Below are 27,556 nucleotides of genomic sequence, written 5' to 3' on the forward strand. Positions count from 1 at the left end.
GCTGTTTCCACTTCTCTGCTCTATGCCGCTCTGTGCTGATCAGGACTTGTCTGAACACTTTCTTTTAAGCGGGATTCCTCCTTTTGGATTGAAAACGCATAAGGCTTTCTAGTGATGTACCCAAGCTCCAGCAACACAAAAGAGACTGATCTGAATGTGCTACACACATTTGCTAGCTCAGCTGTTCAGTGTGGAAGACCGTGTCTACAGGACCTCAACACTTTTAAAATGCCCTGCAAGTGTAAATACACAATCCATCAATATTGTCCCTATTGTGATACATGTGTAATATAGTAGCATGCATGTGAGATTTGGATTAGAGGCACATGCTGAAGGCTTTTTACTGGTAGCAACCCCAGTGACTTCCAGCAATTACACTGACACATAGCTAACAAATAACAACTAAATGAATGGGGCAGCTAAACAGGGAAAGCTACAGCCACCCAGGAGATGTGGCACAAAATAACTGAGTTCAAAATTCAACAGCCCACGTTTCTGTGTTGGTCAGTTCAACAGTAGGACTGCTTTTCCAGAGTTTTCCATCACAATCAGCTTGCGTACAACAGCCCTAAAGCTACCTTTGTTTCTGGACAGCTAGCATAGATCTTCTTCAGCCTGGCAAATACAGGTTATACAATTAAAGTGGATTTGGTGCTCTTGTGCAAGAAATCTGCTTCTGATTCAGTTTGCATTTAAAGCTGGATTTATCAAATTCACCCTTTCCAAAACTATGAGAACTGAAACACAGCCGTCCTTCAAAATTCACATTTATCCAAATTTTGCAATGCAATTCTTCAACCAAGCAATATTTACAAAAATGCATATTTTAGGGGAAAGAGTGTGCAAAATGATTATATGGGTGAAAATAACATTAAATATGCATTATCAGGATAAATTGCTTGCAAAAATGTGTACATTAGTCAAAGCTGCATACAAAAATGTATTTATTAGCGGAAATTCGCACTCAAAAGCTGAAGAATTTTAACAGATTTTTTTTTAAATTGCAAATTGCTGCAGAAATGTGGAAAACTGAATTTAAGATTAGAAAAATGAGAAATGGAGAGAAGCAAAATTGACAGATCATTCCATCCTTATTCAAAACACACAAACTCAGACTTTTTGCCATAAGGAAAATGCACTAGAAAGTATGGGATAGCAATTGCTTGAAAATGACATTTTATAACCTCCTCAAAAACAATTTGGAATGAATGCTCAATAAACAGTAGAAGTTGTATAACTTTCCCACAGACAAAACAGGATGAATGCTCAACAGTTATCAGGAAGACGAGGGGATTACTATTTCCAACTCCCATCTCCTTGCACTGCCACTGCTGATGACGTCCTTGCTCAGAACGAGAGGAGGGCTTTTTGTGAAGTAAAAAGAAGCAAGGTTGAAAGGAAAGGCTGCTTTCCCCCTTCCTTCCTGACTTTCTTGGCTCCTGCTTTGCTGCCACCTCCTTTCAAAACTTATTCTTATGTGCGAGGCCACCCAGATCTCACCTTTGGCCCAGACGGAGCCAAGGAGCAGTGAGGAAGCTCAGGATTTTCTTGCCCCCCCATCTCTGAGGCTAAGTGTGTGAGTGCCAGCATCTCCCCCATTCTTCCACCTACATTCTGCCCCCCAGTCTCTCTCTCCAAGATGCTGCAGAAGTTGAGGGCTTCCCCCCTTCCACATGCCCAAATGCATGCACGCCTGCAGATGCTTGCAGGAGGGGCAGGCGTGTTTGTGTGCCTGCGTGCGCTGATCTGTCTTCTGCTCCACTCCCATTCCCCAAGTGCATGCTAACCAAGTCTTCAGTTCTGAAGATCATCCCAAGGCCTAAAAGCACTAACCCCCCTCCTCAGTCTATCCACCCTTTTGTCTTCACAGTCTAGCATCCCCAGCACTACCACATTGCTGCTTCATTATTATTATTATTATTATTATTATTATTATTATTATTATTAAAAAGCTCAGCAGGTTGGCTGAGACAGGGGTCTACATACTGCAGCTGAAATGTATTTAATTAATTATTATTGCATTTATATTGCACCTTTCCTCCAAGTTGCTCAAGGTGGTGCACATGGTCCCCCCTCTCCATTTTATCCTTACATCAGCCCTGTGAGATAGGTCAGGCTGAGAGACTGTCAGGTCCAAGGTCACCCAGTGGGCTTCATGGCTGGGTCGGGATTTGAACCTGGTTCTTAGTCCAGCACTGTAACCCACTGGTTTTGGGAGACAGGACTGCACATCGTCAGACTGTGTGTGGGGGGGGCAGGATACCAATTTGATTGGACCTTTGCATTAAGAAAAGAGAGCAACACCTCCCTGGCTGCAGGGAGCTTTTTATGGAAAGGGCTATTTGGAGATGTGATTTTGCCACACATCATTTTTTCAATTAACTGAGACTACAATTATAATTAGTGGGGAGGGGGGTCATGAACTTTTTTGAGCTTACAAAAGTGGTCTTGTACTCATAAAGGTTGGGAACCACTGGGCTAGGAGTTTGTTCGGTCAAGCTGCACAAGCTTAAGAGTATTAAGCATGGTTTGTGAATATGCCATGATCTAGTTTTACCTTGCTTTTCTTCCTGGGAATGAATCAGTTATGCTAATATGTTATGAACGGTGGTTTTGTTTTTAAGATATCACCTTTAGGAAGGATGTGCATCAACTTCCTTTCTCTGCCTTCTCTACACAAAAAGGCAGCATTCTGAAAGCAAAACTAGTTCAATGGGGTCCAAACAGATTGTCTGCTTCAACACAACTCTCTAAAGATTTTGCTTTGAAATAAATTTAGGTTGGTGCTTTAAACGGATTTCTTGGGCATCTCTCTGTGTTTCTACATATATGAATGCAGCCTCCTTGCCACTCAGTGTTGCTGCGTATTTGAAAGCTTAAATCTTAAAAGGGCAGAACAAAATCAGGAAGTTGCTTTTAGCTGACTGCTCATTTGCTTCTTTTAAGCATCCTGTCTGAAAAAAGTTGCTGTAATTTAAATGTTGGGGGATATTTTAATATTTTTCTAAAATGCCCACTGAACACTTTTTTTCTTTGGGACAATTTCTCTCTTTGTTTTGTTTTCCAGCAGGAAATAAAGCAGCCCACATTCCCCGGTGAAATCTTCAAAAGTAAGTGGTTTCGATCTGTTTTCCTGGAGTTTATAGCTAATAAATCACTACTCAGAAAATCTGTGTGTCTACCTAATCAGACACCAGAAAAAGCTATAAGAGTCTGAACTACAGGTAAAACCTGAGCCTTTGCCATAAGGTTCATTGGTCTTCAGAGTTCAGTAATAAATGTACAGCTCAGAGTGTAATATTCTGCAAATGCCCTTGGCTATATGCAATAAAATGTGACTGACTAAAAATATTCTGCAAATTCTTTTCCCAATCAAAGACCTGACTTATGAACTCCTCCACAGGAACAAAGAACTAATGCTATGGGAGGTGCTTGCTGTAGTTTTGTGTCAAGCAAAGGGACAGCTTTCTCTTTCTATGTTCTTGCATGGCTTTCTTGTTGATTGTGAGCAATAGATAGCTCTTTCTTTGTTTTATTTATCAACTCAGAGTGGCATTCATGGGGCTTTCCCACTTTGCCTTCACAACCCTGTGATTCTGGGATGAGAGATTCTGATTGGCCTGAGGTCACCCTGTGAGCTTCAAGCCTGAATGGGGATTTGAACCCCGGTGTCTTGGGTCAAAATCTACTCACTACTCTTCACTGCCTCTCTCAACGTTACCTTTAAGGGCCCACCAGAAGAGTCTTTATCTAATAATGTACTAAAGCTCCATGTGTCTGCCGGGTGCAGTAGGACTGAAGATAGTTGGTATAGTTTTGGAATGTGGGCAGGCAGAGAAAAAAGTCTGAAAACTGCCCACATAAGTTTTCTGAGAAACTTCTGGCTGGCACAAGCAGTTTTTCAGATCCTGAGGTGCTACTCTGATACAGTTTTGGGGTATGCAGCATTGCATATACTTCCTTGCCACCTGCTCAGCCTGGACATTTCTAAATTGTTTGGTTCTTACAAGTGCCATCCTAAGTCTTCAGTATTTGCTCCTCTAAAATGAAATTGACTTTGTAAAAAGACTGTCCTGTAACTTCCCACAACTTAGCTTAGGAAAGTGGGGAAGGGGAAACAGTAAAAACATTACAGAGGAAACATTGCTAACCAAACTTCCTGTGTTTAAATCGCACGTTTTACCATTCTGCAAAAAGCAAATGAAGTTTGATACACTTTTAATCAAGGCTCAAGCACTGGTCCCAATACAAAGCCTGCAGTGCAAAAGTTTAACAAATGATGCTCGAGAAACTGACTAAGCAGCTGGAGGCCAGCAGCACTGCTCATTGCTTGCTCCCTTCCTCCAGAAAGGGCCAAACTACACAAGACATGGGAGGTCTATGACTGCAGCAGCTGCCAGGGGGTGGGGCTCCAAATGTGACCAGAGGACTAGTATGGGGAGGGTTATTTAATCCTCTTCATTCTCATTTTCCTGAACCAAACTCCCACGTGAAGCTGCTGTTTGTCCAGCTTGGAAAAACACATAAGGGGGGGAAGGTGAAAAAAATCACACACACCTAAACACCTCCCTGAGCAAACCTGCTCCAGACAAATGTGCCCCTTAGGGAAGCCCCTGCTGCCATATTGGGTGATGGCAGGCATGCATGCACAGTGCGCATGGCATTCATGCTGATGGGAGAGGTAGGTGGGGCATGCGTGTGGGCTTATTGAAGCCCATGCTGTCTGCATTGGGGGTCTACCTGGGAGCTCCCTCTCTGCAATCCACCGCAGGGTCAGGTGGCAGGATCCAACACTGCCACAGATCACAGAATGGGAGTGCCACAAAGAGGGGCCCTTGGCCAGGACCCAACCTGGCTGCCCTCTGGCGCCGGCCTTGGTCTTCAACCAGGGACTCAGTAGTGGGTCCCAAGAGCCTTTCTTTCTGCATCTCCATGGCAGGTTGCTAGAAAAAGTTGCTTCTGGGCTACTCTCTACTGCACAGAGTATGGCACTGCAGCTGTCGATTTGACAGGTGACAGAAGTGGGCAATGAGCTTCCACTGTGTGACACTAAAGCTTCTGATTCCGGCCTGGCTTCTCAGTCTACGCAATGTGTGTCACTTAGGCATAGACCAAGTTGCTCTTGAACCACCCATCCCTTGCTTGTCCACCCGCCTGCTTGTCTTCAAACCATCAGTCCCGACACACTCTAGTAAGATAGAGGAAGGAAGGAAGGAAGGAAGGAAGGAAGGAAGGGAGGAAGGAAGGAAGGGAGGAAGGGAGGGAGGGGTGCAGTAACAATGAACAGACCAAACCTACCTAATTCACACTACCCAAAACGATACATGAACTGAAATATGACCACTGTTTTAAATGCACTTTTTGTGATGCAGTTCTCCAACCAAAAAATCTGTACAAAAATGCATATATTAGAAGAAAGTATGCAATGAATATATATATTAGCAAAAATAGCATATTTATTTATTTGATTTATATCCTGCCCTTTCTTCTAGTAGGAGCCCAGGGTGGCAAACAAAAGGACTAAAAATACTGTTAACACATCATAAAAACAGACTTTTAAATATATTAAAACAGAACAGCCATTAAAAACATATTAAAACAAAATATCTTTAAAAACATTTTAAAAAGCTTTAAAAACATGTATTTTTTTTTAAAAAAAAGGTTTAAAAACATATTAAAAAGCAGTTCCAACACGCGATGTGGTCTCTACTTAAAAGGCTTGTTGAAAGCGGAAGGTATTCAGTAGGTGCCGAAAAGATAACAGAGATGGCACCTGTCTAATATTTAAGGGGAGGGAATTCCAAAGGATAGGTTCCGCCACACTAAAAGTCTGCTTCCTATGGTGAGGAGAACAGACCTTCTGATAAGAAGGTATCTGCAGGAGGCCCTCACCTGCAGAGCACAGTGGTCAACTGGGTATATAAAGGGTAAGATGATCTTTCCAGTATCCTGGTTCCAAGCTGTACACCAAAACTAGAACCTTGAACTTAGCCCATATGAAAATGCATTATATTAGAGAAAATTACTTGTGTTTTTTAAATATATATATGTTTGCAAACTGATGCAAAAATGTGCAAACTGAATTTGAGACTGGAAAAAAAGAAATTGAGAGAAATTGATAGATTCAACCATCCATACTGTCAATATGTCAGCATCCTATATAGCAGTAATGTTGAAGAATGGCCCCCTAGATTTCTTTGGGAGCCTTGAAAGTTGCTATTGAAATACTGGGACAACATGCATGTCTAAGGCATGGGTGCATGGGCACATCATGGTGGTCACTGAGTCGATTAGGAGCATTGCGTGCTGGATTTATACATGAGCTCAGTTTCCTGAATATTTCTTCTTAGGACTTCTTTTTAATAACATCTTTATATGGAGATAAAATGAGTTGGAGGTTCTAAAAGCAACTGGCTGTTGGTATTAAAATGAAAAGGTTATTGTTAAGAGTAAGTTGATGTTTAGGTTACAGCATATTGTAATAAAAGTAGATGTCATGTCACTCCCCCTCTCCACTTCTCTGCTTTATTTATTGTATCTTTTGTCAGACAATTCAATCTATAATGTAATCCAGATGGTTAATTGCTTCATTTCTCTCAATTATTTTCTTATTGTCAAGCCCAAGTTTGAAGTCTCTGCTTGATTTTGTGGTTATCATGATGAAATATATTTTCCCAGAGTTTTGTTGAGAATTTGTGACTGTTTTCATTTATAAGCCTGGTATGAAAGCCTTTCATCATATTTACAGTGTTTCCCACCTGCACTGAATCCCTGAATAATCAAAGGCTTTCCCAGTAAGCTCCTGTTTTACCAGAGGCAAATGTTTCAAAAGAGACTATGGAGTCTGGAATCTGGTGCCATCTTCCCTGCATACATTTGTCATCAGCTATGTGGATATTGCTACCACTGTGCAATTGCTCCCATATACTGCTCCTTTCTATGTTTTCTGACCATGTGGAGGCAATGCACACAGCCAAATGTCTCCAAGATGAGCGCTCTCAACCCAAGAATGGCATGGTCATCTTTATCTTTCTGCACGTTTTCTAGGAGAAGTAAACCCAGACATTGTTTCCTAGGAGAAGTAAACCAAAGCAATGGAGACGGAACTCTGCAAGGCTTTCCCAGAGTTTGAAGTTAATCCATTTCCAGAAGAGAAGGACATTGTTCCAGGTGTGTAATTAAGTGGAGGCATTAGGGAAAGTGTAACCAAATAGACAAAAGAAATTATTTTGCTCAATGTTATTTCTAGACTTAATCCAGTCCCTTGCAGATACTTTAGTCTCTTTTGCCTGCTCCCCATTTTCAACTGTCAGTTTAGAAATTATGCAAATTATAGACAATCTTTTCAGGTTGTCAGTTAGGCTGACATATCACAGTTAAGTCAAATGAACATGCTATAATTTTTACTATTTTCTCTTTTAAAAAATACTTTTAGGAAGTGCACAAAAATATTACATTACTTGTATTCTCTTGAAAGATAATTTCAAATATGTGATAATATGAACGATCTTCCTGGTGCTCGTGTTGGCCTTTGTGCTTGAATTGGCAATAGGGCAAAGAAATGGTGATATTTGTTATTGGGGCCTGTGTTAGTCATGTTGCATAATTGTAACTGCTGCTTGTTTACGTCTGTTTTAGGAGGAAAAAGGAAATACATAAAACCACATTCTCGAAATGACCCTAAACTGGAAGCTCTGCAAACAGTAATACACTTTTCCTTAATTTAGTTAGCTTATGGTTCTTTTGAACAACTACAGACTCAAAGATCAAATTAGAAGTGCCTTTGCTGACAAACAGTATATGTGGGGAACATTTTTTGGGGGAGGGGGGGTAGGCTAGCACTTCTTGTTTAAACTCACTTGGGGAATTGGCATGGCACTAGGTTAGAACAGTATCAGTGTGCAAGGAACCACTTCTTATCTGGAAGGTGCCCTTTTTCTGGGGTTGTGAGAGTTCGCCTTTCATTTCTTGTTGGGAAGGGCACCTGTCAGGTGAAACGCATCTCCTTCCATGGCATGAGGGGTGCAGCAGGTCCTTGATTCTATACAGCTCTCTGGCAACACCCCTGCCCCCAATTTCTCCTAGTCCAAGGGAAGTGGAGTGGGTGAAGGTATGCTGGGTTGTACGTAAGGGGACAACGCACAGTTGACTGTCTTAGAATGCAGCAACAATGAAATTCTATTTGTATTTCCATATTGTTTCTTGTTGCCTACTTCTAACCAATCCATGGTAACTATTAGGAAAATGTTGCTGGATCCCTATGAAAATAAATCTAATCAAATGATGCCTCTAATAATAAATCCCACTATTGCAAACTACTCTGACTATACCCATATAACACCCAAAGCTCATGATGTTATACTAGGCAAGGCATGGATGGATGGTGTATAAAATATTTCTTAAAAGTTTATCTATGCAAAATATTAACTAGATGTTAGGCCACACTGCTGGAGTGTTCATACTTTCCCCAAATGTCACTGCATAGAGACTGGGCTACAGATATTTTATTCTGTGACAAATACTCAGTTTCTCTGAAATTGCCGATGGAATGTTGATGAAGATTCAGCAGCAGTGCTTGGACTGTACCACTTCAGATAAGGGCAAATTCAGAATTGGGTGGAGTTCAAACTATTGAACTTCCCCCCTTTGAAAAGACCTTTTTGAAGTGGGCTTTGAAACTTGGAGTTGAAAAGGGGTTGCACCCACCTCTACTGCTAGCCAGCCCTCCTTGATAACCACCTCCTTTCTTCCTAAGCAAAGAAGAGAAAAACTGTGATAAGGAAGGCTTTCTAGAGATAATACAGGTTCCTGGAAAGGAAATGATGGCTGGGGAATTTGGGATTTGTAGTTTTTTCTGCCTCCTGATTCAAATCAGGATGCAGAAGCCACTACAAATCCTATGCTCTAGACAGGAAATGACATTCCTGAGCATCTGACAAGGCCCCTCCAGAGCCTGGTGAGCCCTTCCTAGCATGTTACCTTCTCTTTCTTAAAATTAAGTTTTATGGAGGGTTTGCTTGGGAGGAGAGGACTGGCAGCACGAAGGAGATACTTCAGCCATTTCTTAAGCATTAATAAAAAAAGAAAATTGCTTGAGGACTGCTATTCTCCACGAGAGCTTGAGAAATCCCCATTGGCTTTCAAAGCCAGCGGAGGGGAATTTGCTCATAACGATTGAAGATAATCTCTCCCACACACACAAAATATCTCTGCCTAGACAACTAAAGAAGATTCCAGCACAGCCTTCTCACTGACATGCCAATTTTCAGTGTTTAGAGAGGTTGCTAGCATGGAGGAGCATTTAATCCTGTGTTACACCCCTCCACCACTGTTTTTCCATCTAAGCGAGGACTAAGCCTTGCTCCCTGTAAGATGCTGTTGTGAAGGTTCAGCAATTTGTGGATAACTTTTTTGTTAGCGATATAAACAGAAATTAATTAAAACATTAAAAGATATATACCACTCTGTCAAGTGCACTGTTCATGCAATCTTACTAGAAACACTAAATTGCGTTTTTGTACCACAGTAAGCACAAATGACAGAATTTAGGTTACTATGGCATAGAATTTCAAAGTAAATCGGATTTCTTCAACTTGCATAAATTTTGCATAAACCTCCCCTTACATTTGTATGGACTTGATTATTTTCATTTTGGTTCTCAAGCTGAGATGTTGGTACAAATACTTCATATGAGAAAAGGACAGACTCATAGCTAACTATAGTCCACTTCTTTTTTTAAAAACTTGGTACATTAAAAAAAATCCATATATTGTTATTCTAGTCAAATAATTTCCTCCGTAGTTCTTGATAGACTGGATTAACACAACCCTGAAGCATGAACACATTGTGGTGAAAAGCCTCAAAGAAGACATATATGATGGCTTAGTACTTCACCATCTCTTAGGTAAGCTAATAAATTGTGTGGTAATTTTGAAATACCTGCATTTTAGAATAAATCATATTACAGAGTGGCCTCAAACACTTTATATGCTTTGCCAGTTCCTTTTCTTAGCCTACGCGCAAGAGCATTCAGATGACTGAAATATCTTGAAGTCTTAATAGCATGGTTCTCCATCCTTGTTGCCTCCAACAGTTTTCAGTGTCATTTGATTTTTGCAATTTTATCCCATCATATTAGTGAGTTATTGGACCATTTGAACACAGAATCAAGATCACACCTCTTTCCCTGTGTCATGCAAGAGAATGCTTTGGGTGAAATAGCATCCATACATTAACAAGTTGTTCTTATGTGACCATTTTGAGAAGCAGCAGAAGAAGAACCCTCTCCTAACAAGTTCTTTTAAATAATATAGAATGAAAAAAGGGAGGAAGGACTTGCCAAAGGCATGATTTTATGAGGAAGGGGAAGAACAGAGACAAAGACTAACCCTCAATAAATGAAGAGGATTAAATGTTAGCACTGATGGCCTTTCGATGATTGACAACTCACACTGCTCCTTGGTTCCCTGCCATAACTCCTTCCTTCGCTGGTACCTTTTGGGGGGGGTAGGGATGGGGAAGAAATCTGGTTTGGCTTGCATTTTAATGCAAGGCTAACTAATCCCCACTTCTCAAACCAATGCATGAACCAAAAGGCAGCTTTCCTTAAAGTTCACATTTCTTTACATTTTGTGATGCAGTTCTCCAATAAACAAATATTGTGTACAAAAATACATATGTTAGGGGAACATGTGCATATATATATACATTAGTGAAAATAGCATACAAAACACATATTAAAGAAATAGCTTACAAAAATGTGCAGACTAGGCGAAACGGCATACGAAAATGTATTAAGATAAATGCATCATAAAACGCTCACAAATGTTCATGAGGACTTTTTTAAAGATTGATAATTAATGTGGAAAGGCAGAGAACTGACTTAAGATTGGGAAAAGGGACTAAAGGAACCAAGAGTTGGATGGCTTATGGGAGCTTAGCAATTAAGACTATGGTTAAGAAAAGTTGGGTCATAGAAATGTTGCGAGTGCCAGCAGGGCCGCTGAAAGATGGGTAAAAAGGCTCCATTTTTCCCAGACCCACCAGGGATCCCAGATTCTTAGCTTTCATTAAAAAAAAAAAAGTTCCTAACTCCTCTGGGTCAAGAGATATAAACCAAAGTATCACCCCCCACAACTTCTGTTAAATCCTCTAGTAGCCAGCTGCTCCAATCCCTGCCCTTTCAGAGTTTTAGCCAATAAATGAAGTCACAGTTGTGATTGACAAGGGATTTGTTGACCTCCAGACAATAGCTAGAACCCCATGCAAATCCTGAAAATAGCTGCATTTCCTTGCTTGTCTTTATAGCTTTCAGCAGCAGCATGTGTATCCCTCTTTTACATGCTTAGAGTGTATTTGCATGTGGGTGTGTGGATGTTAGCAAGTTTTGGGTTTTTTTTGTATTTTGATATTCAAACTTTAAAAAGCAGGGAAATTGGGCAGCTATAGTGAATGCACCAGGGGAGCAGCAGACCTGACCTCCCCTCCGAGATATTGTACTACCCTACAAATTTGTCAAAATGCAAAGACAATTTGGGTTGGTCTTTCAAAGTCCAATCCACTTCCTGTGTAGCTTGGAAGAATTTGATAATATGTGCCTCTGAGCATATGGTGAGTGGTGGCAACACCTGCAATCAGCCCAAATAACAGAAACAAGACATGTGCTGTGCTGATCTTGTTTTAGCAGGGATGAAGCAACAATATTAAAACAGTTGATATAGTTCAGATAGTCACTTTAAATATGTTTGATTTCCTTTGCAATTTTAGTGAAGTTTCCTATAGTAAATAATTCTCTTTTGCTTGTTTCTGTGAATATGTGAAGTACAGCAACACTTTGCAACACTAAAAAAAAGCTCCAATAACAATTGTGGAATAATGGCACTGACTGTTCTGCAGAATAGTTTCCAGTGGACATGAGGAGCGTCTCAGTTTGCACAAGATAAAACAGTGGGAGGTGAAATATATTCTAAAAAAAGTATAGGTGTGCTCTGTGTTTTTAATTGACCATGCCTACCTTTCCTTAAGTGCAGTAGTTTAAGCATAGCAGGCTGAAAACCTGCATCTTGGGCGGGCCAATTTGTTTTTTCCAACAGCTAGAGTCATTACTTAAGTAGCAACATATTGTAATCAGTCTGATTTTATATCAAACTGCAGTTTCAGATTCAACTGTTAATGTGCCCGAAATAGAAATAGGGCATAACCTCCAGTTTGAAACACAGAAGGCTGTCTTCACCATGATATGACATTGACCAATAAAAAGTCTTTGAAATTAATAAAAATCAATTTGACACAGATTTCTAGGATGAATAATGACAGAAATATAATTTTCTAGGTTAGATTCTCTGTAGAAACAGTAGTAACACAGGAAAGAAGCAAAATAAGAACACCAACAAACATACAAAAATGTAAGTCTCCATCTTTGGAGATGACAGGTGTTCCACCACTTACCATGTGGTCAGAGGCACATGTTACCATATTCTTCCAAGCTACACAGGAAGTGAATTGGACTGTGAAAGACCAACCCAAACTGTGTTTGTATTTTGACAAATTTGTAGGGCAGTACAATATCTCAGAAAGGAGGTCAGGTCTCCTGGTCCCCCGGTGCATTCACTATAGCTGCCCAATTTCCCTGCTTTTTAAAGTTTGATAGAAATATCTGTGGGCTATAGGTATGTACTTAAACCGCAAAGTTTTTTGCCTATTAGTGAATAGATGTACTTAAATAGCAGGTCTTGCTAATAGATTGTGGGGATTGGGTGGGAATGTAGAGGGCCCAATGTACATACAGTGTACTGGGCCCAGAAAATCCTGTTGGCACTCCCAAGTGCTAATTTTTTAAAAATATGCAGTGAAGGAGAGGGAGGAACCTGATCTGCTTGAGATGGTCTGACGTATAACTCCCATCTCTCCATGCTGGCTTGGGCTAATGGGAGGTGTCTTCCAAATATCTGGAAGGCATCAGGTTGACGAAGACCAGTCTAGACAACACTGAACTAGAATTTAGATTGATATTTATTTATTCATTTGATTTATATTCCACCCTTCCTCCAACTAGGAGCCCACGGCAGCAAAGAAAGCACTAAAAACACTTTAAAACATTATAAAAACGACTTTAAAATATATTACAACAAAACATCTTTAAAAGCTATAAAAACATCTTTTTAAAAAAAGTTTAAAAACATATTAAAAAGCAATTCTAATACAGACGCAGACTGGTATAAGAGCTCTACTTAAAAGGCTTGTTGGAAGAGGAAGGTCTTCAGTAGGCACCAAAAAGATAACAGAGACGGCGCCTGTTTAATATTTAAGGGGAGCGAATTCCACAGGGTAGGTGCCACAACACTAAAGGTCTGCTTCCTTTGGTGTGCAGAACGAACCTCCTGATAAGATGGTATCTGCAGGAGGCCCTCACCTGCAGAGCGCAGTGATTGACTGGGTATGTAAGGGATAAGACGGTCTTTCAGGTATCCTGGTGCCGAGCTGTATAGGGATTTGTACACCAAAACTGGAACCTTGAACTTAGCCCAGTTAGCTACTAGATGGACCAGTAGGCTGACTCAGTATAAAGAAGCTTCCTGTGTTCCTAATTATTCAGCCCCTCACAACTGTTGTGTTTTCTTTGTGGATTTTTTTTCAAACTGTCATTGCTCTCAGCTATGGTTTGTTTGTACTGCTGCTTTTTTGGTTATTGGTTTTTATTTTTGTATGATATTATCTGTAAGCTGCCTTTCAAAGCAAATAATAATTATATATTATTTATTAGATCCATATATCACCCTTTCTCCAAAGGAGCCCAGGGCAGAAAAAAACTGTTCAATACTAAAACGATACCATTAAATGTTTAAAAATGCCTCCTAAAAACAGTTAAAAACACCTAAAAGCAATTGTCTACTTCCAAAGCTAAGTATTTCAGGGTGTCCAGGGACAAATCCTTCAGACATCAAATGTCTCGGTAAACAGGAAGGATTTCAGATTTCTTCCAGAAGTTAATATTGAGGGAGACAGATGCACCTCACTACGGAGGGCATTCCACAAATAGGGAACTGCTACTGAGCATAAACAATAGGATTTATCTGCTCTGTTTTTAAACCCACTCAATTAATTGGACTTGCTTCTGAGAGTATAGGAAAGCACTATTAGATACCATCTTGCTCACTGCCAGGGGACCAGGTGAAAGAGAGAACAGCCCCTCTGCACCTTTAATAGTTGCATAAACGAGGACATTTCAGTTGGGGGAGATTGTCATGCAAGCTACACCAGCTGCGATTCCCTCTTCTACACAATTATTAAAGGTGCAGGAGACCTAATCTCTCTTTCAGCTGGTCACCCTAGTTCTATAGGTTCCTTTAGAAAACAAAACAAAAAAACAGTCTCTATAGTTCAGAGCCCTGTGCCCATAACATGAACAAAGGGCTCTTTTATCAATGGCCTTTCACTTTCATTTCAATGACTGTCCTAAATGAAAGTGACTGATGCACTTGTTAGATATTACATTTTTCTACAGCTTTTCAGGCAAAAACTGTCTCTGGAAGTGGCTTACAGCAATTAAAATTCAATTCACAATACTGGTGGTAGGTGTTGTATGCAAATTAAGATAAGTCACATTTGTCTTGGAGCTCCGTGGAAGATTTAGAATACCCAGCAAGAAATTGCTGGGTCAGGAGTCAAACTATATTCTTCATCTTCATTGTCTCCTATTTAAATCCTAGAGAAACTTGGATCCCTCACTCTGGAAGTAGAGAAGATTGCATTGACAGGAAAGAAACAAAGGCTTAAACTGGCAATTATTCTGCAAACTGTGAGCCAGTGTTTACAGCTAGAAGAAAGTGAACTGAAATGGGACGTGGATGGTATGTACAAATGCAAAACACAAATCAGATGTCCCATCATAATACATCTCCTTCCTTTTTTAGCTTGGGAAAGTAATGGTGTAAAGGAAGAAGATCATTTAGACTCCAACTAAACAAACCAAAAACAAAAGTTATAACTACTGACGTGGCCCCAGACTCATGGCTGTATTTGGTTAGGAATCACAAGTGTAGGAGAAACATGAAGACCTCAAGCCACAAAAATATGGCAGCATAAAATAAATATTTTATATAAAAGCTAGTCTCCCATACCCGAGACTCCCAACATTCTAGTGTTACCATGAAACAAACTCAGAATTGGTCTGTACAGATAGAAGCAGGATTGATTTTTAATGACTGGGGTCTCCAGGAGCTGAGTGCAAGTTTAGCCTCAAGCCCTGCAATAGGTAGCCGAGAGAGCACCCCTAATTTCTCCCAGATAAATGAACAGTTGGCATTGATTCCTATGGAGGGGGGAAAGTAAACTACTGCAGTTGGAGACAAGATGGGGTGAGGGAAAACCTAACCTCTATCCTTGACACTAGGTGGTCTGGCCCTCACTGATAGGGGTCCTAAATAGAGGTGCAGTGAGAGGATGCATACTGCACTCTCCCTAAGGGTCCTCTACACACACTTCCTGTTATAATGATGGCCATTTTGCTTAATAATGCAGCAAAGGGTTCATTGCTGAGAAATTTGGGGCCAAACTAGACATGCATGTGTTTAACACGTGCTGACCTGTTTGACTGTAAAGTGGGGGGTGGGCTTTGCATTCTTTGCTTCTTCCAGTCAAAGAAGAGGCCTGCCAAAACCATGGAGCCAGCAGTAGCATTTTTTCCAGCTTTTGAAAGAATATCGTTATACCAACATCTTCTAGCAATTAAAGAAGTTCCAAATATTAATTAGTTTGTACTTCATCAGTTTGTCTTATGTTTTGATTTTAGCCATCTTCAATAAGGACTTGTTAAGTACATTACATCTTCTGGTGGCCATAGCTGGACACTTCCAACCAGAGCTTGCTGTACCTCCAAATGTTAACGTGGATGTAATAGACACAGAGGTAATGAAGCATTTTCACGTTCTTCATGCTGTCTGCCATGGTTGTAGAGATCTTTGTATCCTAATGTAAGCATCTTAAACTAGGGAAATGCCTGTAATGATTATGGAGGCGGGCAAGCATAACCCCAATTCTCATCTACCCATCCATCTCACTGAAGAGATGTGGAGTAAGGATGGGAGGATTTGGGGAAAATGCTTCCACTTGCTTTGTGGCAACAACCTCCACACCCACCATCATATTGTTAAGAGTGCTGCCACCACCATATGGTGAAGAAGGAGTGGGGGCAGGATTGGTTCTGTAAGTTCACACTTCTACATGATAAGCTGCAAGTCAGTGTGGGGTAGCCAGGAGAGACCATTTCTTCCATCTCAGGTCCTTTGCAAGTGTCATTACAAGATAGGTTGCAAATCAGTGTCTTCTCAGAGCTTTTTCTAGAACTGAGATTACTATTTGGAATATTCAAAGCTAGAATGCAAAATTTCAAATTCAAATCTTGAATGTGAAATTTTATTTTAAAATTTGATTATGTTGGACCTTCCATATGGTTGGTGTCAAGTCTTATATACATTTTTTAGGTGTCAGCCGAAGACCTACTTATTCACCCCAGCTTTTGGTTGAATCTGTGTTGCTGCACTTTGTAAATATACTGCCTTCAAGTCGATTCCGACTTATGGTGACCCTATGAATAGGGTTTTCATGAGGCTGAGAGGCAGTTAGTAAATAGCTATTTGACTATATTTGTGCTCTCAACTGTTTAACTGCTTTTATTGTTTAGTGATTGATTTTATTATTTTATTGCATTTATTGGAATCGTACCCTGTGTTAATCACTGGATCTAATCAAGGTCCATGCATACAATTCCAAATTCTGGCCTGCATCAACCTTCACTGGAACCCATCAATCCTGGTTCAATTTGCTCAGCAGCAACCCAGTGGAAAAAGGAAGACCACAACACCCCCCACAAACTCTAACTGTAATTGAAACAAATATGCTGGTTTATTGGTATACAAAACTTAATAATATCATAGAACTAATAAAATAGAATAACAGACAGGGCCAAAGTGTCTTCCATATTGATTCATCATGGCTGCTCTATTCTGCATATTCACTTTCCATAATTGCCATATGCAGGTCTAGCAGGGGCGGAATTGTAACACCCTGTCTTATCTCCCTCTGCCAAAACCCACTGTTCAGGAGGAAAGAGTTGTTTATTCTTTAGATTTTCTTATCCTGCACACTATCAGAATCCCCACTTCCATGGTCTGCTTGATATAAGTAGAGATCCTAATTCCACATACAGAGTTAAGCAAAGTTGTTGCTAGGGGGTCTTTGTTTTCTTCCTCACCCCCCAGCCTTTGCTTACAAGCAGCCTTGGCAACAGAAAGCCTCAACCTCTCTGGACACTTTATAGTCTCCAAATATCCCAGCTATGGGTTGTTCTTCTGCTATCAGTGTTTTGCAAAGGTTTTTTTCCCTTCCCTGAGGCAAGAAAGTATGGGATCTGAATGACCATGAAACACACTCCATTTTCACTGCTGGAAGCTCCCAGACAGCAGACAGGAGAGATCTCTTTATGGCCCTGTTTGGATTTACACAGCGCTGCCCTTCCCTGCAGGCCGGTGTTGAGGTTACTCTGCCCAGATCTAGGACCCCGCATTTATACCAGAGAGACCCTCTGGGAGGGGGCACAGGTGGCACCTATACCTGTGACATTTTTATCTTTCCCAGGGGTTAGTGCCTTTAGATCCCATACTTCGATCTTTTGTTTACCACTCAGTGACCTTGAAGTTGCTACAGGCCAGCCTGAGAATGCAGCTATGTGTTTTGACTAATTAAATTGCCTTGTCCCGGCTTCTGTGGTCAGCATCAGCAGAGACAACAAACTTCTTAAAAAAGATTTCCCAGCCTTTACACCAGCCTGCAGGGAAGGGCGGCACGGTGTAAATCCAAACAGGCCCACAAAGGGATCTCTCCTGTCTGCTGTCTGGGGGCTTCCAGCAGGCAAAACGGAGAACATGAGATAAAAGCTGTGTTCATTAAGTGTAAGTGCCTGCTTGTCACAACCAATAGCTTTCACTTCAGTAAAGGACTAACTTTTCTCTCCTCACCAGTGTAGTTCTTCCTTAAGGTATAACAATGTCTTGCTATTCTAGACTAAATCATCTTATACCCACTTACCTGGGAGTACTTTGATCATCTTTCTGAGTAGATATGCACAAGATTTCACTTTAATGCATCTTACACAGCTCATGCCTGTGACAAATTGCCGTTATTAATATTTGCAGTTAGTAGTTAATATATCTTCTTTGTGTTCTCGCTTAGTGTACCTCCAATGGATTAAAAACAGCAGATGCAGTTGAGTACATTACCAAGGGCAGGTAAATAAGCAAACTTTGCCTTGAACTCTGAATGGAGAAGTAGTACAAAGATGGAAATTATAATTTTCTTTATTTACTGGCCATTTAACTTGATTTTGCAAATATAATTTAACAAAGGGTAGAAAACGTATTTAGCACTGTGTTTTATGAATCCCACAGAACAGAGGTTTCCAAACTCCCCCGCCCCCATGAACCACTTGAAAATTGCTAATGGTGGACCACTTAATGATTTTTCTGCATGTTGTAGCATCTGTAATTCTGTATAATTCAAACTGTACTATAATAAAATGCAATGTAAGAAATAAAAGAAGTAATAAAAATGCAATTAAAAATCAATATGAATATTCAATGCAATGGATGTGCCATCTTCAACCACTAATCTACAGACATGCTGTAGACCACCTGAATGAAGCTTGTGGACCACTGGTGGTCCATGGACTACAGTTTGGAAACCCCTGCCATAGAGCTTTTTTATTTAGGTGTTTTTGGAAATGAGTGCCAATCCAGCCCTTATTTGGTACATCAGCCTGCCTTTTGTAGCTGAACTGATCTGCAAACTGGTGCTGCCCTGTGTGTCAGGCATATGCTGGAGCTCACACATTGGTGCTTCAGAATGTGCTGAAATCCACACAGATCTATACAACTCACACAGACCAATCTGGCTGGGTAAACTACATGTATATTTCAGTGCTAGAATATGTGTAAGATCCTCCGTGGCGCAGAGTGGTAACCGGCGGTAACGCAGCCGAAGCTCGCTCACGGCCGGAGTTCGATTCCAAAGGAAGGAGGAAGTTGAATCTCCGGTAAAAGGGGTCGAGGTCCACTCAGCCTTCCATCCATCCGTGGTCGGTAACATGAGTACCTGGCATATGCTGGGGGGTAAAGAAAGGCCGGGGAAGGAACTGGCAATCCCACCCCATATATATGGTCTGCCTAGTAAACGTCGCGAGACGTCACCCTAAGAGTCGGAAACAACTCGCACTACAAGTGCGGGGACACCTTTACGTTTTACTTTAGAATATGTGTTATGGTGGTGATAAGGTGGTAAAACTGTTCCTGCACTCTCTTGCTCGAAGTGGGGTGTTGCTTTACTGAATTAAACTGCACATTAAAAAAACAAATCAAGAACTCCATGTGCATGAAATCAGGGAGAAGGATTCTAATCAAGCATGATTAGCATTAACACAGAGTTTGCAAATATCTATGCGCAGGAAGTTTTTATCATGGGAAAGCATTCAAACACGCTGTCTCCCCATATGCTGTCTGAAGTGCTATTATCCAGGAACAGTTTTATTGCAAACTCAGCTGTTTGGGTGTACTGCAGTGCTTCACTTAGTCCCTACTGTTGTATGATTAGCTGCTTGTGTATAATGGCACAGGAGGTGGATTGGGTGGTTTTCTCCTCGACATGGCAAATAGCACTAGAAAGGGAAGGATGGATAAAGCTGACTGTTCCATGTTGAGAGCAACTCCAACTGTATGGCTCACCATGCAGTGGCAACAGCCATGTGGATCAATTTAGAACTGTCTCCACATGGTGGCTGGAATGTCGATGTTGCCCTAAAAGTGCCTTTTTTGTGAGGCATAGATTTAACTCTATGCAAGTTAAAAACACTGATAAAAATTTCCTGACGCATTATATAGAGTAGTAGAGAATCTTAAGTGAAGTAGTGAATGTTCCCATTTTGGACAAACTATTTATTCAAAGCTTCTGATCATGTGCATGGTCCACTGGCTTGATACAGGTGTCATTTCTGATCTCTTAACTATAGTTATGAGACCAAGGGTGACCTTCCCCTTCCTTCCTCCTCCCTTTTTGTGCATGAATTCCCCCCTTCTCTTCCCTTTTTCGAGCTAACTTATACCTGCACCAATGTTAATGTTAGCCATGATTAGTATTAATACGAAGTTTGCATATCAACTTCAGAATTTAAATATTATTGCTGTGCATCAAGTACTTTTCATGGAAACTTGTTTTTAGTGATGCACTGCTGAAGTTAAGGATTTTTCATGTACTTTTGGTCTTGAAGGCAACATCAGAATGAGAGCTTTTATTTTAAGAGCTTGATGATAATATATATAACACTTTATAATGTTTAGAAAATAGAAAGGGTGTTCCAAACATCAGAAATGTCTTTGGCCTTCTATGGCTTTGTCCTTAACAATATATTTTTATATGCTATTGTGCGAGACAGTTTCTAATATCAGAAGCTCTGCTTATGTAATAATTATTTATTGACTTTTGAGCCAGGTGCTCATGTCACAACTGCATTTTGGATTTTAGTCTCTTATTTCATTGTGACAAATTCCAGAAGTGTTGCCACGTTAATCTGTTGCAGCAAAAATAACTGGGTCTTGAGTCCTATGCATTTTACCTAGAAGTAAATGAGATTTATCTTAAAGTAAATATGCATAGGATTATGCCACATTGAGTCTTGTGGCAGCCCAGAGATTAGCTATTGACCCTGTGATATTGTGAGCTTCAACTGAACCAACTATATCAGATGTGTCTCTTTCAGATACGATTGCCTATTATTTTCTAACTCCTCTTTCTTTTTGTTGGGTGTTTAGGGGACCTGTAGAAAAATGTTCAAGTAAGTTACAGAACTTATTCCAGTGTTTCACCACTATGACCTGCTTTCAAAAGTTTGGACAATGGTTCTTGTTCCCTGCAAAGAGCCACAGGTCTCCCCTAGCAAATAACATTTTCCCAGTAGTCTTACATATGAAGTACTACAGTTGTTTTTCTTAAAGGTTCATGTACACATAGCAGCAGAAAACTGTTCTTCTATGATATTGAAGTATGAGCTGGAAAGTCACCTGGGGTGTTTAGCCTAAGTGACATTGGTTTTGCTAAGGCCCTCTACTGAGTTAATGGCAGACACCTCACTCTGCCAAATGTGTAGTTCAGGCCTCAAACTAGATTAGAATCCCTCAATGAGAATTAGCTTTTTTCATTGATTAATTTAACCAAGTAATTTATTAAATGTTGTGCAAATGGATGCAACCTGAAAATGTTCACATGCAAATTACACTAATTTGCATAGGAGCCCCCCAAAAACCCACTTAACTGGATGCTGCCACTATTACTACTACTGATTTTACATTGGCATTTATTTCGTTATTTATATAGTACTGAACCATCAACAACAGGGGTGGCTAACTTGTGGCCTTCCAGACTTTGGACTCTCATAAGTCTTGGCCAGCATGGCCAATAGTCAGGAATGATGATGGGGGTTGTAATCCAGCAATATCTGGAGAGCCAAAGGCTAGCCACCCCTCAAATATATGATGTGTTATAGAATAAATAAACAGAAAAGACAGGTTCATGTCTCAAGGAGTTTGTAATCTAACAGTGCAACCCTAACCCAGATCTCATTGACTTCAAAGGGGCTTACTCCCAGGGAAATGGGTACAATATTGCAGCCTAAATTTCTGTAATACAGAATTGACTATATTAGGAGAAAAGGGCAAGTGTAGTAAGCAACAGCGAGAAGGGAGGAAAGGAGTGTATGCACAAGACCAGAAAGGAGCCATTAGGATAGCATTCCATCCCATACCACTTTGTTCTTGACTTAAGGAATGGGTTAGAAGGACTTGCATTGTAAAACATAATGCAATGCAAAAGGACTCCCCATAACCATTGATCAAGCAAATGGCATGTATCAAAAATAATAATTTACTACTTTACTATAGAAGCTGAAATCTTTGATGAATTATTGACACGTGCACCAGAGAAAATGGATGCTGTAAAAGAGGTAAAGCAAACACCCTGTGTGTGTGTGATTTTGGATGCTTTATTATGTAACATATAACCAAGAAATACAATAATCCAATGTTGTTTTCTGTTTTTAGGTGTTTTTGAAGTTTGTCAACAGACATGTTGGAATATTAGGACTGAATGTGAAAGATATTGACTCTCAGGTGAAAACCTGCTACTACCGATTCCTATACTGCTTTTAATTTACAAAGTGCTTTATGGTGTTTGCCCTCACAACAATCCTTGGAGACATATCACTAACTGTTTCCTTTTTTCATGGGAAACTGAGGTTAGGGCAGTGTCAAGGACTGACTTGATTAAGGCCGCATAATGGATCAGTGTGAGGCACAGAAATACCATGAGGTTCCACCTTTGTGGACCACTTCAGATAGCAGGAAATCAAGTTTGACTGCCCCCCTCCTCAGATTAAAAAAATATCCATAGAGTACGCATATCAAGAAGAAAAAGGGTTTTAGCCAAGGCCCCTCCCTGACGTTTCTAGCCTTCCCAGGCAGGAACTTTGTTTTTATGCGGGAGACCATTTTGTACCTCCCCTTGCCACCATCCTTGTTCTGTAGCAGTACATTCCAAGACAAGCTGCTTCCTTTGCTATTTCAGCGTGATTGAATTGGCTCAGTGAGAGTCACTTCACATATTATACTTTTTAAGGACACAAGAGGAGTCCTGCTGGATCAGAGCAAGAGCCCATCTAGCTCAGTATCCAGCTCAGTATCCTATCTCCAACACTGGCTAGCCAAATGCTTCCAGGAAGCCCATAACATTTTATTTAATGCCTCCATTTTTATCCCACTCTTTCTCCAGGGCCATGGTTCCCTTCTCCTGTTTTATCCTTACAATAATCCAATGAGGTAGGTTAGCCTGAGAGGGAGTGATTGGTCATCCAGGGAGCTTTGTGACTGAGTGGGGATTTAAACCTAGACCTCCCTTGTCCTAGTCCAATACTCTAACCACGACACTGGCTCACAGCTAAGATTTTTTAAAGTGAATGCATAAAAATACAGTACATTGTATTAATTAGATAAGCATGTCTTTGGAAGCACATGTATCATACTCATCAGAGTCAGGATTAGCTGCAGCTTCCCATCAAGTGCACATCTGGCAGCAAACCCTGGTAGGTTATTGCATAATATCTGCACTGGCCTAGAATCTATGGCTGAAGTGGAACTTGAATCCTTTCTCTCCAGTTTCAGTCCCATCTCTGTCTGGTGTACACATTACCCTGCAAGGTGAAACTGATGCAAAAGTCTTTAGTATATTCCACCTACGGCATTCCTATGTATACATTTTAATTTGTGGCATAAGGTCAGCACTAAGAGAGAGCCTTTTCTGGAAGCTGTCTTTTGTAAAAATTATAAGCCACTTTAAACCTCAGGATTTGCATGAAAAATGTGTAGTGTTTTAAGGCACCATTTTCAGAGAGCTTGGCATTTCTGTTGAATTAGTAATGTGCACGCTTGTCAAAGTTGTGAAGTAATCTCATTTGACAAGCCAATCTTGTGCCCACAGCAGCCAAGTGATATGTTAATGAGGTTTCATCCAATTAGAATGCAATGTCATGTGACTGTGTACAGAGTTGACTCTTACCTAAATCTTTATCTGCTTATTCATACATTACTGGTACAGTGGGGCAGCTATTATACTATGCACAGATGTCATTGCCTCTCCAGCAATTCACTGATTTATTGTTGGCATTTTTGCTGTTTTTAAACCATGTTCATTTCCCATCCAAATGTTTGAATGAAAGAATTGCTTGGAACAAGTGAATCGCTATGAACAGCAACATTAGTTCACATGTCCTTGGGGACTAGCAGGGCAGAGGTGGTTACTTTTCATACAATCCATACAATTGATGTGATTCTTTTATCCAAATGGTACTGGAAAATAGCAAGAGGTAAGTTACTTCCATGTCACCCTGGTAACATATGAACTGGGGCTAAGGTGCTAATATTTGGGTTTAGGCTACATCATAAGAATGTGGGCTAGTAATAGTAATATATGGTGATATATAACATTGTAGCTACAATGTTTACGCATTACTCTGTTTTGCACTGGTGCTCATAGAAGCTTTATTGGGCCAAAACTAACCTTGTGTCCAGGAGGCAAGTTCTTTCTGCCATGGAGGTCTTGAGGTTTACAGAAAAACTGGCATCGTACACACAAGTATATGTTCATGCTTTTTATTGCGCGTCTGCTCATTTTTTCCAGTTTGCAGATGGTGTTATATTACTCTTGCTAATTGGGCAGCTTCAGGGCTGTTTCCTGAATCTCGGACATTTCTTTCTGAATCCAGGTTCTCTTGCAGAAATGGTAAGTTATTCTTTATGCACTCAGCTGTGGCTATAGGACATTTGAGGCCCTTAACCTGCAATAGGTGAGACACACAACGGATTTCCCCACATTATCTCCAAGCTACTTAGGTGCCCTATGCAAAGTCAGAAAATCAACCCTATTGGGGTAGTTGGCCTTTTGCAAGACTTGGGCGGTTTAGAAATGAAAATAAATAAATAATAAATAAATAATACACTTGACCTTGCCATCCTCTGAAGCTAGTCATGTATGCAATTGTGCTTCAGTTTAACTATTACATGTGAATATAATGAAATTCATACAGACTTCATATAGCTGCTCAGAAACTGAAGCAGAACTGCATTAGTTGGGTCATTTTCTTTCAATGCGATAAATCTTCTGTAGGATAAAATGTGCTTGACCAGTATCCAAAAATTTGATGGATGTTTTACTACTTAATTTATTGTTGTTTTTAATTGATGAACTTACATTTTTCCAGAATGCAGACCACCTTTTCGTTTGTTGACTTTTCTCAGGTACACAATGTTAACCTTGCAGTAGACTTGCTGATGGATGGAGGCCTTCTGGATGTTCCTATCAACCCTGAAGGTTAGTCACTGTACAAGAAGGAGAACCTTTGCAAACCACACCCAGATATTTTGTGTTGGGTGGGAGTGGGCTATCGTAAGTCTTAGTAAAACACCAAAAACATAGTTCAATATGTTTTAAAATCATAATATAATTTTGAAAAATAGTAAGGTTCATGTAATTTTATAATATGAAACTGTAAGGTTCATTTAATTGTATGGTTCTGTAAAAGAACTACAGATTTTGTTTGTTTGTTTATTTAAATGAAAGCTGAAACGTCCACTAGAAGGTCTTGGAACATACCTGAGGGGTACAGATATCTCTTTATATCCTCACTTGACTCTGGCTTTGAATGAGGCATCTGTATAAGTTTTTTATAAGTTCAGGGTTTATGATATTAACATTTGACAATATATCTTAAATTCATTTTTGTTCTGTTCTGTTCTATTCCCCTGTTTGATTTCTATATATTTCCTGCTTTCCAATAATAAAAAAGGCATAGGGATGGCAAAATGTTTACTATAAGCAAGTCATTTATTGATCCATCCACAAGACCAGTTCATACCGACACTCTGGATCTGTTCTTACTCACCCATTTCATACATTGCGCAGCGCAAGTCCAGGTTTGCCACCAAATATACATTCAGCAGGGAACCACAGCCAATCCCAGCTCTCTGATAACCTTTATCTGTATGATACATTTATTTACACTCATTCACATTCTTACATGTGAAGCGTGTGCTTAAAAATTAAATGTCTGCCTAAAAATGTACCATGTGAAATAGATGGTTGGGGTGGGGGGTTGCCTGGCTGAAAGCAGCACTGCTTGGCAAGTGTTTTCCTTCTTTATATATAGAATGCCTGTAGAGGTCTCTCTCTACATGGTTAAAGGACTGTGTATTCATGTCATGTTTCCATATCACCTTGTTGGCAGTTGCTTCTGGTCCTGAGCTTTGGGCTTGCCTGGGGTAGCTGCTTTGGCTTTTCCTGTCCGTCCTAGAGAATCCCAGTTAAGTGTGTTAAATGAGCTGTTCCGCTTTAGCTCAAGGATGCATAACTTTTCCATTTACTTTTGTCTGCCTTGTGTTTTCACAGATCTGGTGAACGGAGATGAGAAGGCCACGTTGCTGGTCTTGTACTGCCTGTTTTCCAGATACAAGACCAAAGGGGCATGAAGAGCCAAGATCAAAAGGCCTATGTCATTTTTCCTAATGAGTAGTGTAATTCTCAATGCCAAAAATTGTTGGATTATTTGCCCTGATACATATTGTACACCTAAATGGGAATATGTATAAGTAAATGTTAGAAACTGACATTTGGCAAATGTTTACATCTACTGGGAATTGTGACGATTTCAAGAGGATCAGCAGGAAATGTCAGATATGCTTTTATCATGAGACTTGCTTTTGGCATTTACCCTGATGGCATAGTAAACATTCTTTACCAGCAGATGTCAGAAATCAGGATGACATTTGGACATTCACTGAAAGCACTTGGCTAGTTTTGACATTTAATGATGAGTATCAGAATTTTATAACGTTTTTCTCTGGATCTCTGAAAATCTTCAGAATTACCTGTAAATTTCAGCATTTGCCATTCAGTTATATGGACATTTTGGTGAATAGTGGTTTTATAGCATCATAACTTGGTTGTCGTCGATAAGATACAGATTTGCATACCTGTAGAGTTCTTAGTTGATGTGTAATTTATCTCTATCATTGAGGGTAAATTAAATATACAAGAATTTTTACAAGGAAAATTACTCAAAAGGGGAGCTTTTCAGCTAAAACTGCGTATGAAAATTGCTATATAGTTTCAGCATTTTGTTTGTATCTAAAATGTTTCTCCATAGATATTGTTAATTAAGATGTGAAGATCACATTGCAAGGTTTGAATTGCTTATTTTCCAAATACAAAGCTACAAAAAACTGAAAACAAATAATTGTATACTTCAGTACAGCAGGAATGGTGAAGCCGTGGCACTCTGCACCTCACTCCAGCTCCCATCAGCCTCAGCCAGCATGGCCAAGGATCAGGGCTGATGGGGGTGACGGTCACTGCTAAATCTCTTCCAAACTCACAAGTGATCATTTAAGAAAGGGCTTCATGGGAGATGAATTAGGCTCTGCACCTCACTCAAGAACTGTGGGCATTTTCAAGGTTCAGACTAATTTTGCAAAAAGTGGAGGAAAGGTGTCAAGTTCAGAGCTGCAAATGGATCTATATTTGATTATATTGATTCTCATGTTGTGACGAGCCTTCTGCATGATTTCTCATACCACTTGATCCTAGTGCCAAGAGATCAAATGAAGAATTGTCTTAATTTATTGGCTTTGCCTGTGTTCAGAAGAAAAATAATAACATTGAGGTATACCTGAAGTATAAATGGATCAGAGCTTGGAAAAGTTACTTTTTTGAACTACAACTCCCATCAGCCCCAGCCTGGCTGGGGCTGATGGGAGTTGTAGTTCAAAAAAGTAACTTTTCCAAGCTCTGAAATGGATGTTGGGCAGAGGCAGGCAGAGACGCTCACTGAACCCAAGCTCACTGACTGTCCAGCTATAGCTTACTTATCATAATGGCTAATCGAGCCTTCCAGTATTCCAGAAAATGGTGG

At 40.2% G+C, this 27,556-nt stretch overlaps 1 protein-coding gene across 6 annotated transcripts; it reads left to right on the forward strand.

Moving 5' to 3' along the window:
* The first annotated feature begins 2,683 nt into the window (after nt 1-2,683).
* PARVG (parvin gamma) lies at nt 2,684-27,333 on the forward strand. Of its 6 annotated transcripts, none has more exons than XM_061582369.1 (14): nt 2,684-2,779; nt 3,068-3,110; nt 7,048-7,170; nt 7,639-7,703; nt 9,802-9,904; nt 14,709-14,849; nt 15,791-15,906; nt 18,229-18,284; nt 20,856-20,878; nt 21,981-22,042; nt 22,140-22,208; nt 24,271-24,372; nt 24,888-24,960; nt 26,035-27,333. In XM_061582369.1, the coding sequence occupies exons 3-14, from the start codon at nt 7,095-7,097 to the stop codon at nt 26,112-26,114; spliced, it is 966 nt and encodes a 321-aa protein (XP_061438353.1). In that variant the 5' UTR covers nt 2,684-2,779; nt 3,068-3,110; nt 7,048-7,094; the 3' UTR covers nt 26,115-27,333. The 6 variants fall into 6 exon arrangements, with proteins under 6 accessions (XP_061438353.1, XP_061438355.1, XP_061438356.1 ...); XM_061582371.1 differs by having other exon boundaries at nt 7,077-7,170; XM_061582372.1 differs by having other exon boundaries at nt 2,705-2,779; nt 3,071-3,110.
* The last annotated feature ends 223 nt before the right edge of the window (nt 27,334-27,556 follow it).

The sequence above is a fragment of the Rhineura floridana genome, chromosome 8 (assembly GCF_030035675.1).
Source record: "Rhineura floridana isolate rRhiFlo1 chromosome 8, rRhiFlo1.hap2, whole genome shotgun sequence".
Taxonomy (NCBI): Eukaryota; Metazoa; Chordata; class Lepidosauria; order Squamata; family Rhineuridae; genus Rhineura; species Rhineura floridana.